This window comes from Pleurodeles waltl, chromosome 4_1 (genome assembly GCF_031143425.1).
Source record: "Pleurodeles waltl isolate 20211129_DDA chromosome 4_1, aPleWal1.hap1.20221129, whole genome shotgun sequence".
Classification (NCBI taxonomy): Eukaryota; Metazoa; Chordata; class Amphibia; order Caudata; family Salamandridae; genus Pleurodeles; species Pleurodeles waltl.
In genome coordinates, this window is record NC_090442.1 from 113,273,077 (window position 1) to 113,285,384 (window position 12,308).

The 12,308-nt window shown below is 43.1% G+C and overlaps 1 protein-coding gene across 1 annotated transcript in view; it reads left to right on the forward strand.

Moving 5' to 3' along the window:
* LOC138288467 (C-type lectin galactose-binding isoform-like) overlaps positions 1–12,308 on the forward strand; it is a 112,376-nt gene that overhangs the window by 67,302 nt on the left and 32,766 nt on the right. The window contains exon 3 of the mRNA XM_069230022.1: positions 8,337–8,477. Within this exon, the coding sequence (XP_069086123.1) occupies positions 8,412–8,477 (66 nt within the window). The 5' untranslated portion in view covers positions 8,337–8,411. The remainder of the gene's footprint in view (positions 1–8,336; positions 8,478–12,308) is intronic.

The following is a 12,308-nucleotide window of genomic DNA, read 5'->3' on the forward strand; positions in this document are numbered from 1 at the left end:
GTAATCCAAATTCCTTTTGTATGCATAAACCTACATTAAGAGATACAAAGTACACAGAGTAATTCCACAGCACATCTTCTAGTTTGTTTAGAGCATCTGTAGCATCCCTCATTTATGAAGGTAAATTCATCACAAAAGATTTTAGAAATTAGCCTGTGTATTCCAATAGGTGTTTAGTAATACTTCTTACCCTCAAAATGATAGGCTATTCTGGAGGAAATGTCCCTGGTTTGTTTATCTTACATAGTATATAAATAAAAGGTAATCAGGGATTTTCAATTCTCAAACCCTTACAACCTGGATCGCTAATAAGCCCTGTTTCATTCCACATATTTAATTTCTCAAATGTGGATTTCACATTCCCATAGGATTGGCTGTCATTTTTTTAGAACATTGTTTACCTTCTGTTTCCTAATTTCTTGCTCGTAATCAGATCTTTGCATTATTACCAGATTTCCCACTTAATCTGCCTCACATATGACGATAGAGAATTCTGACATAGACCATTCAGGATCTTCTAGTTTGTTTAGAGCATCTGTAGCATCCCTCATTTATGAAGGTAAATTCATCACAAAAGATTTTAGAAATTAGCCTGTGTATTCCAATAGGTGTTTAGTAATACTTCTTACCCTCAAAATGATAGGCTATTCTGGAGGAAATGTCCCTGGTTTGTTTATCTTACATAGTATATATATAAAAGGTAATCAGGGATTTTCAATTCTCAAACCCTTACAACCTGGATCACTAATAAGCCCTGTTTCATTCCACATATTTAATTTCTCAAATGTGGATTTCACATTCCCATAGGATTGGCTGTCATTTTTTTAGTACATTGTTTACCTTCTGTTTCCTAATTTCTTGCTCGTAATCAGATCTTTGCATTATTACCAGATTTCCCACTTAATCTGCCTCACATATGACGATAGAGAATTCTGACATAGACCATTCAGGGCCTTATATTCACCAGGGGTCATGTTCCTTTTCCTATTGACCCAATCTGTATTCTTGTATTTTAAACTTTGCTCTTCCTTCTTACATATGTCCTCCATAATTGTTTGAATAAAAACATAAATTCCCAAGAATTGTGTACGCAGGGTGCAAATTTAGAAGGAGGAGTGGAATTGGCCATTACAATTATAATACATCCCCAATATTTCATGCAGATCTTTTACACTGATATCATCAATGTATTTTATTGAGAGAATATTCTGTACATCTTGTACATCAGCTATGGTAATTTCCAATCTTTGAGCTACACTATCGATTTCAACTATTTTATCAAGTGTTGCAAAAAAAAGTTATTTTCAATTTTCTGGCAATTTCAATTTCTTTCAACACCCTTTGAGATATACTGATTATTTGAAGTGACTTTAAATTCATATCTTGTACTTTCATATGAATTTCTCTACAATTTATCAATTCTGATTCTGAAGTTGCTGAGATGCTGGGGAAATGTAGTCAACAATGTAAGCTAGGAGTTGATTGTGAAATTTGTTTTATATGTCCTTTTACAGCCCTGATGAAGTCTGCTATAGGGACAAAAAGCACGGTCTGTTATTGTCTGTTTTTAAAGAAAAAGAAATACTGAATTGTATAGTTTTAAACTCATGCGATTGAGGTTTCTGTATTGGATGACCTAGATCAATGAACAGGTGTCAGCATCGTGGACTTTCTAAATGTTTGCTGTGCTGCTGATGAACCAATATTGAATGAAGTGGACTTATTGAGTGCTTCCCTTTTGATGAATTATTCATAAGTGTATTTGGATGCTGTAAGCCAGTTCAAACCTGGGGTTCAAGCACCAAGCTGATAGTATTTTGAGACGGTACATCTGTGCTGTATTAGCATAAACATTTCTGACAAATTGGGATTTGAGCCATCAGGAATTAAGACCATTCCATCTAAGTTAATCTCTTAACACAGGCCAAAGCAGGGTCAGTGTAATAGGCTAGGAAGAATAGCAAAAGTCAATGAGACAGACTTGTGTGACTCCTCATATTACACAATGGGCAGACTGTGACATAGGCTCTGGGGATCTAAGACAAGACATTCGGCAGTCAGGGAAATGGATGATGCCGGCACCTGGGACACACATTAAGGTTAAACTGTAACATTCAGTAGAGAGAAATCAGGCACTTTTAGAACTATACGAAAGCCTGACATAACAGGCTTTTTAGCTTTTTGGTGCTGGGATCGTGGACCATGGGGCCTTTATATAAAGTGCAAGGAGATCAGGATGATGGTATACTACTGGAATACCACCAACAATATATCACTCTACAAAAACATGGTGCACAAAATATCATCAATAAAAATATTGTGAAGAGAAGCATGTTTAGGTAAGCATATATTTACTATACACATTCCCATATATATGTAGCTTAACAACCCATATTTCCTGGAGGTAGGTGAATGTGGAGTTCCGAATAGTAAATCATGTGGACTTCAGAATAGTAAATCTTTACGTACCTTTACATCATTTTACTTCTTGACATTTAGACTACAGTTTTCTGGTATATAACCCTGTGTGAACAGCACAGCACAGTTGTTCTATAAATAGTTATGCAGTTCTAACATGACTTCAAGATTTGTGATGCTCCAATCCACCAGGAATATGTGCATATCTTTATGGTCCTTCACAGTACTAGGAGGAGCCCCACCTCTGGTGATGGTAAAGCAGGGGCTGCACGTATGTGTAAGAGGCTGGCCTGGTTTGTAGTGGGTACCTAAGGTACTTACACTTTATACGAGGTCCAGTTATCCCTTATTAGGGAAATGTAGGCAGTGTTTTGGCAGCTGATGCTGTCTAGGGGTAGCTGTAGCAGAGCAGCCAAGGCTGAACTAGGAGACATGTAAAGGTCCTGCAATACACCTGTAGTCACACAGTGCTAATACACATTTAAAGACAATACTCAGTGTTACCAATAATAAAGGTACTATATTTTAGTGAAACAAGGCCACAAATACCTTAGAGGCAATACTCCTTCTGGAGGTAAGTCTTATTCAAAATATATACACTAGTAACCCAAATCAGGTGAGTTAACAGTCATAGAATAGTGCAAAGAGTAGAAAATACAATAGATTGCAATGGGCCTATGGGCAACACAAACCATATACCAAAATAGTGGAATGCAAATGTCGAATTCCCCCCTAGGCAATTCTAGTGTCTATAGGGGCACTTGGAGTGCAAGTAAACACCAAAGGTAAGTAAAGTACCCCACAACAGAGCCCAGGAAAGCAGGAGTAAAGTACAGCAAGTTTCCTCAGGACACACTACAAATCATGATGAAGTATTATGCAAGAACCAAGCAAGACTGCAAGCAACAAACAATGGATTCCTGGACGTGAAGACCTGTGGAGAGAGGAGACCAAGTCCAGACGTGGAAGGAGAGTCCAGGAAGAACAGGAGCTCCTGCCAACCTGGAAGAAGGTGCAAAAGTGGATTCGCTGGTTAGAAGAAAAGTACAGAAATGCACCAAAGAAGATAGCTGTGGGTTCCTGCTTGATGCAAGAGATCTCCCATGTCGAGTTGTTGGATGCGGGCTGTTTGTGTTGCTGGATTCCGCCAACAAGCCTTGGTTCAAGCAAGTACTTGGTTTGAGTCAAAGAGGAGCTGCCTGGACCCAGGAGGGACCTGGGGGTCTCAACTCAGACTGAGGAGATCGAGAGGGCTCTCAGCATTTCAGAAAGCCTTCAGAAGACCAGACAACACCCACGGGAGTCCCAGAACATTGGGACAAAGGAGATGCAAAGTGCAGTCATTGCAGCATTACCCTGGAGGATTCCAGGCCACTGGAGAACAACTCAGAGAGCTGTGCGTCGCAGGATGGAGTGATGGGGACCTGGGCTATGCTGTGCACAAAGAACTTTTTGAAGAGGTGCACAGATGCCGGAGGAGCTGCAGAAGACACAGTGCACAGGGGTTGTGTTGCAGCATGGGGAGGCAATCTTTGGTCCACCACCTGTGTTCCAGGCATCACGCTCGTCGACAGGAGAGGAGTCCCATAGTACTGGTTGTTGTTGCAGAGGTGCCTGCTGAAGGTTCTTCTGGTGCAGGGTGAAGACAGGCAGTCCTCAGAGCGTGCACACCTTGGAAACTGTTGCAAATGCTGGCTGGAGCTAAAGTTGCAGGTCACAGGATTCATCCTGGATACTTTGTTTCAGTTACAGAAGTTCCTGGAGAAGTCTGCGGTTGATCCGACGTTCAGAAGCTGAAGCAGAGGATGTAGCCGAGTCCTGGAGGAATCTTGCAAACCGAATCTGAGGAAAAACCCAGAGGAAAGACCCTAAATAGCCCTGAGAGGGGGACTGGCTACCTACACAGGTAAGCACCTATCAGGAGGGGTCTCTGACGTCACCTGCTTTCACTGGCCACTCAGAGGCCTCCAGAGGGTCCCGACACCTTGAAATCCTAGACGGCTAATGCAAGGGACACTCTGGAGGAGCTCAGGGCACCACCCCTAGGGTGGTGATGGACCTGGGAGTGGTCACTCCCCTTTCCTTTGTCCAGTTTCACACCAGAGCAGGGACTGGGGGTCCCTGAACTGGTCTAGACTGGATTATGCAAGGAGGGCACCGTTTGTGCCCTTCAAAGTATTATCAGAGGCTCTGGGAGGATACCCTCCCATGTCTGTAACACCTTTTTCCAATGGGAGAGGGTGTAACACCCCTCTCCTAAAGGAAATGCATTGTTCTGCCTTCCTGGGATTGAGCTGATCAATCCCCAGGAGGGCAGAAAACTGTGTGAGTTGGCAGCAGTTGGGGCTGCAGTGGAAACCTCAGAGAGCTGGTTTGGCGGTACTGGGAGTCCCTGGTGGAGCCCCCAGGGTGCATGGCATTGGACTCCCAATACCAGATTTGGATTGGGGAGACAATTCCATGATCTGAGACACCTCACATGGCCACATTCGGAGTTACCATTGTGAAGCTACTTATCTGTATTGACATATATGTAGTGCACGATTATAATGGTATCCCCACACTCATGAAGTCTGGGGAATTGGCCCTGGACAACATGGGGGCACCTTTGCAAGTGCAAGGGTGCCCTCACACACAGTAACTTGGCACCTAGTCAGTAAATGAAGGTTAGACATATAGGTGACTTATACGTTACTTACTGCAGTGAAAAATGGCTGTGAAATAGTGTGTGCACTATTTCACTCAGGCTGCAGTGGCAGTCCTGAAGAAAGGTGTGTATGAGCCCCTTTATGGGTGGCAAAATAAATGTTGCAGCCCATAAGAATCTCCTGGAACCCCAATGCCCTGGGTACCAAGGTACCATATACTAGGGACTTATAAGGAGGGCCCAGTGTGCCAATTAGAATTTGAATATGGAGTCACTAAAGTGTAGTGACAAACTTGGTAAGTTGAGAGAGCATAAGTACTGGGGCTCTGGTTAGAATAACTTCAGTGACACAGTTAAGCATACTGACAAAACACATAGGCCACAAACTATGAGCACTGGCGTCCTTGCTAGCCGGATCCCAGTCAGACAGTAAAAACACACTGACAAACACTCACAAACAGGCCAAAAATGGGGGCAACCATGCTAGAAAGAGGCTACTTTCTCACAATATGCATCAAAACATCAGAGGATTTGTGGCAGTTTCTGGGCACGTTTCCAACAGGATATTGAATTCTCAAAACACATAGGCCACAAACTATGAGCACTGGCGTCCTTGCTAGCAGGATCCCAGTGAGGCAGGCAAAACACACTGACAAATAGGTTTTAAACTATGAGCACTGGGGTTCTGGCTAGCAGGATCCCAGTCAGACAGTAAAAACACACTGACAAACACTCACAAACAGGCCAAAAATGGGGGCAACCATGCTAGAAAGAGGCTACTTTCTCACAATATGCATCAAAACATCAGAGGATTTGTGGCAGTTTCTGGGCACGTTTCCAACAGGATATTGAATTCTCAAAACACACAGCGGCACGTGAATGCAGGTGATTGCACATTAATGCAGGCCAGGACCTAATGACAATGACATGCATCTGCTGGTACAATCCATTCCCAAACCTCTTTTTAGGTGTCAGTAGCAATAGGTGGCCTCCTGCTGCTCAACTGCACTCACTTGTGATGAAGAGCTTCCGAAGTGCTGTCCATCTTGGTCAAGATGTGCACTTTGTGCTACAGCTGAATGGATTTCTTGTTGGGGCACCATTTATTGAGGCATAATACCTACCAAGACACACTGGGCCTCATTCCGATATTGGCGGGCGGCGGTCGCTGCCCGCCAATATCTGGCCGCCGAATGACCGCCCCGCGGTCAAAAGACCGCGGCGGCCATTCCAACTTTCCCGCTGGGCCGACGGGCGCCCTAAAAAAGAGTGCCCGCCGGCCCAGCAGGAAAGCCCCTGCAACAATGAAGCCGGCTCCGAATGGAGCCGGCGGAGTTGCAGGGGTGCGACGGGTGCAGTGGCACCCGTCGCGATTTTCACTGTCTGCTTAGCCCGTCTGACACCCGTTCCCGCCAGCCTGGTTCTGGCGGTAAAAACCGCCAGAAACAGGCTGGCGGGAAGGGGGTCGGAATCCCCATGGCGGCGCTGAAAGCAGAGCCGCCATGGAGGATTCCCTGGGCCAGGGGTAAACCGGCGGGAAACCGCTGGTTCCCCTTTTCTGACCGCGGCTTTACCGCCGCGGTCAGAATGGCCCAGGAAGCACCGCCAGCCTGTTGGCGGTGCTTCCTCTGCCCTCCGCCCTGGCGGTTTCAAACCGCCAGGGTCAGAATGAGGGCCACTGTCTCACCTCTTCGTGACTCAGAGCAATTAGACTAAGACGGCCCAACAGCCCAAATATGCATTGCCAAGGTCAACACCAGGGGTGGCAGTGATGGACTCCTCAGAGACCAATGGCAAAGTAAGAGAGTTATGATTCTGACTAAAAGCAATAAAAATGTAGATGTGCCCCTGTTGGGTAGACACATACAGCCATAGCTGAGCCCTGATACGAATGCACGTGCTGCTCTATTGATAACTCTACCCATTGCAGAGATTATGGGAGCGGGTGTCCAAAGCGCAATTCCAAAAGGGAACATTTGCAGAGAAATGAGGATTTAGAGCTCATCTACCGGTCGATCTATCGGTTTCAGTTTCTCTTTACATGTAGTGGTTCCCTCTTTATTCATTCCAACATCAACTACAGTGTGGTCAAGGAATTAATTATCTGTGCATCCCAGCATCATGCCACTCATCATCCTGGTAGCGAGCATTATGTAAACAAAAAGCCCTGTCACTTTCCCTGTGCCCTTCCGCGTGATCTACATTTCATGGTAACATGACTCAAGCTCAAATCAGTATCTTGAATTTTGTAATTTCTAAGGCTACCACTCACCCTAAAACTCATGAGAACCTCATGTGATTATTGGGAGACCAGCGGCTCCACTAAATCCATTGATGGGAGGCTTACCAATTAAATCATGTAGCTATTATTATTGCTACACAATGGTAGTGTACGTTTTACTGTGCGCACTGCACTGTGTGTTATTCTTACAGATACTGAAAACCACAGTAGCCATATAAAATAAGTGCTAAGTATCGCAAGTATTCTACTTGACTGTCAACTAATTCACGGCATCCCCCTGTGTTTAAGAAGGACCTCCAGACCTCTTGTAGTATTATGTTATGTTTATATGTGATTATCCAGTTTCTTATCCTTTATTGTATTGAAACGTATTCTTGCATAGGTTTCTAAAACATGACACTTTATACCAGTGCAAAGTAAACACAAGTGAATCAAACAGGGGCAAAGTGCTGATTTTGTTTTTACTTTCAGTTCAAAACTTATTTTCTGGTGGAAAGTTGCTTAAAAGTGACATGAAGCATCACTTTGCACTACTTTGTGTACTTTGCGTCAAGGAGACGTCCTGTGGCTGCCACATGACCATTCCTACACAACTACTCATGGCGTTTGATACAAAGCAGTAGAAACATTTTTCCCCTACATGTTTCATGCATTCTGCATGTGCTGTACTGTAAATGACACATACAATGTATGTCTAATCATTGTATTTTGTACTGGAAGGGTACCCTTCCGGTACAAAATCTATGCTAGACATCTCTCACACAGCTTTGCACTATGATGCAAAGGTGTCTATGTGGTGCTATACTGTCTAAAAGTTCATCAGAGGTTTGGAAGAGAGTACCATATCTTCATCGATATGGCGCTGCCTCTTTTTTCGCTCTCCCTCTCAAAGCAGCACAACTGCTTTCTGGCTAAATACTGAAGTCCTCGGACAAAAATATATATTGTATTATGACATAGGACCACTACATCAAATCAGGTGCCATCCCCAGTGTCTGATCTGATGTACACTTCTTTTCTCTCTTCAAGGCAACCTGTCTCTCCTACAATTCTCACTTGGCCTCCATTCACAGTGAAGAAGAAAATGATTTTGTGTTTGTTCTGATGGGGAAACCAGTAAATCCTTATAACAAAGGTGCCTACTGGATAGGGGCGCATGACACCTTCAAGGTGAGTTTAATGTTAACTTGAAATGAATATTTGTATGGTGTGTGCCCATCCTTCTGCCCATTTCACTGGTATTGCAAATTTAGTTTTGTATTTCATCCCTATTGCTAATTTAGTCTCTTGGGGCCTGATTCAGATTTCGCCGGACTGGTTACTTTCATCACAATGGTGACGGACATCTCGTCCACTGGAATAAAAATCCCATAGGAAATAATGGGATTTATATTTCGGCGGACGGGATATCCATCACAGTTGTGACAGAGTAACCTGACCGCAAAAACATAAATCAGGGCCATGGTCTACAAGCTCACTCTCACTTTAGACTGCCTTTCTTGTATCCATCTATTAGAAAGCAAATATAACAGCAATGATCAATGGCCTCTTTGATCAGGTTCTTTCATAGGAAGGCATGACTAGCCTTGCAGTGGCAGTCATGGAACAAAAGGCTAGGGTTCCTCGCCTATTATGTGGTCTCAAACACTTAAATGACACTTGACTGTTTACAGCCATAAAAAGGGTAGTTCTCATATACTTTACCCATTTGAATACCGGGTTTTAACTCCTATAATGAGCTGTGACTAGATACAAATTCTGCCTTTGAAAGGAGCACGTTGTGCATGTCCCTTACACATTGAGAATCTGTACCATATGTAGCAATGGCTTGCAACTGCAATTCTGTTCATAAACCATAGATAAACCATATTAAAGCATCCTTGTTTCCTTTAAGGAAATTGGCCTGCTTGGTGGTCTGCTGACCCTTACAGGCCAATAATCGCTGTGATCTGAAATTTGCAACCTACCTCATAAATATTAATGAGATAGGCCGAACTGCAATGTTCCCCAATTCCTTATTTTGTGAACCTACTTATTAGTACATAGGTCAGTTTGCAAAATACGTTTTTTTGTCACAAAAATGTTTGGAAATTGTGCTTTTTTGTGACCCAGATGTAGTACATCTAACCCAAATTTTTATTTTTCTTAAGGCAGACGTTTTCCTAAAAGCACCATGAGCCAACCACCTCACCTTTATTGTATGACATCACTATAGATTTAAAGCATGAGGTGACTGTTTTGAAGGGAGATTATTTAACGCTCTGAAAGAATGGAAAGGATGCACATATATAGTATTGTAAACAAGGGTCCACCAAAAATGAACTGTTTCCAACACTCAAATGCTACCAGTTACTGCGACTCTCTCTCTTGCTTGGACGTCCAGGCCTCATTTTCCACATCTCCTTCTTATTATTTTACACATATTCTCTTTCTCTCTCACAAACATGTAAACAAGTTCTATCTCTTTCTCTCTCTCCCTCCCACATACACACACACGTGTGCACACACACACAGCAACTCAAACTTACCACATGCTTTGTTACTTCATTGTCTTCAATATTTAGAAAACAAGCTCTGCAAGCCTACACCCCAAATACATACCAGGCACTAACAATGATAATGGCTCTGGTTTTAATGCGCTAACACAGTCATGCATATTTGCATAACTACAATTTCGACCGTGTTTTTGTCACTTGTCTCTTCTTATGCCATCTCCATCTGCTTTTTGCTGCAATCCTCAATGGACCAAAGTCAGCATGTATGAAAGATGCATGCAACTGTCCTTCTGATGTTATCTTCTGTATCACTGAAATTTCGAGGGATGCAGAGAATCAGGTGTCCAAATGATTCATAAGTAGTTCTCTCTTCGTCGTGGAATCAAGTGCTTCTGAAATCGGTGACATCGAGGGCCTTATTTATACTTTTTGGTGCAAAACTGCACTAAGGCAGTTTTGCCCCAAAACGTTTTGCACCGGCTTGCACCATTTTTTAGCACCAGCTGGGCACCATATTTATGGAATGGTGCAAGCCGGTGCAAAGGGTAGGCTAGCTTTTTAAAAAATGACGTTAGGCAGTTTTGAGTCAAAATAAATGATTCTGACCGGATTAGCATAATTTTTTGATGCTAAGGGGCATATTTATACTCTGTTTGCACTGAATTAGCGTCGTTTTTTTTACTCTAATTCAGTGCAAAACGAACTCCATATTTATACTTTGGTGCTAGACCCGTCTAGCGCCAAATTTATGGAGTTAAAGTCATTTTTTGGAAGTGGAAACCTACCTTGCCTTAATGAGATGCAAGGTAGGCGTTCCCGTGCAAAAAAATGACTCTATGGCCTTAACACCATATTTATACTCCCATGTAAAAATAGTGCAAGGGAGGGAGGAGGGGTCAAAAAATGGGGCAAAGCTTGCTTTGCCCCATTTTTTAAGACCTGGGTCAGGGCAGGCATTAGGGGACCTGTGACCCTATTTCCATGGTGGAACACCATGGAATAAGCCCAGAGGTGCCCTCCCTAGGCCCTAGGGGCACCCCCACCTACACTAGAGGGACTGCGGGGATGGGGGACCCCATCCCAGGTAAGTACAGGTAAGTACATTTTATTTTTGAAAGTGCCATAGGGGGCCCTGAAATGGGCCCTCATACATGGCACAGGGTGCAATGGCCATGCCCAGGGGACCCCTGTCCTCTGTGCTGGCCACTGGGGTGGTGGGCATGACTCCTGCCTTTTCTAAGGCAGGAGTCATGTGGCATGGTAGGTTTAGCACCATAAAATGACGCTAATCTGGTTAGAGTCATTTTTTTTTACTCTAACCTGCCTAAAGCCATTTTTTGATGCTAAACCCTCTTCTTCTATACTGCCAGCCCCACCCGACTAAAGTCATTTTTTTAAACTCTAGCCTACCCTTTGCACCTGCTTGCACCATTCCATAAATATGGTGCCCGGCTGGTGCACAGAAATGGTGCAAGCCGGTGCTAAACTTTTTGGTGCAAAACTGAGTTAGTGCAGTTTCGCAGCAAAAAGTATAAATAAGGGCCAATATTTTGTAAGTTTGCGCCACTTTTGCGTCACAAAATGACCTTAATGCGGTGCAAAAAAAGTTTAAATCAGGGCCTTGGTGCTAGATGGGTCTAGCACCAAAGTATAAATATGGAGTTAGTTTTGCACCGAATTAGAGTAAAATAAAATGACACTAATTCGGTGCAAACAGAGTATAAATATGCCGCAGAGTATAAATATGCCCCTAAATATGGCGTTAAGGCCATAGAGTCATTTTTTGCACTGGAACGCCTACCTTGCATCTCATTAAGGCAAAGTAGGTCTCCACTTTCAAAAATGACTTTAACTCCATAAATTTGGTGCTAGAGGGGTCTAGCACCAAAGTATAAATATGGAGTTAGTTTTGCACCGAATTAGAGTAAAAAAAAATGACACTAATTCGGTGCAAACAGAGTATAAATATGCCCCCAAATGACTAATGCTCTGGCTATTCAAGCAGCGGCCTACAAATAGCCCTGAGAAGCCCATAAATTAAGACAGTCGCATATCCTTATAGTTCCCAATATGAGTGCCTTCTTAATACCGATTTGTCAGGTAACATGAGTTTCTGCCCACATCGCTATAGTGAGATACTCAGCTATACATCATGCTGAATTACTATGGGCAATGCTGCGTACAAATTCACTAGGTCAACCAAGGTGCAATTAGACCCTCAAAAAGTCCTTGATTTCAGAAATATCATGAGGAAATATTTGTGATAATACCAATACAAGCATGTTATTTTCCACAATGGACATATACACAAAATAGTGCCCCAAACTCCGTGGTCTTCATGAGCACTTTTTCTCGTGTTTTCTCAGTTTGAAAACCTTTAACTAGACTATTCAGTTTTGAAACAAACACAATTTGTAGAAACGCTCGTCCTCCAAATAAAACTTTATAATTCACACATGCACTCCTGTTCCTTAATATTAAACCAGGCATATTTTACATAGTTGTA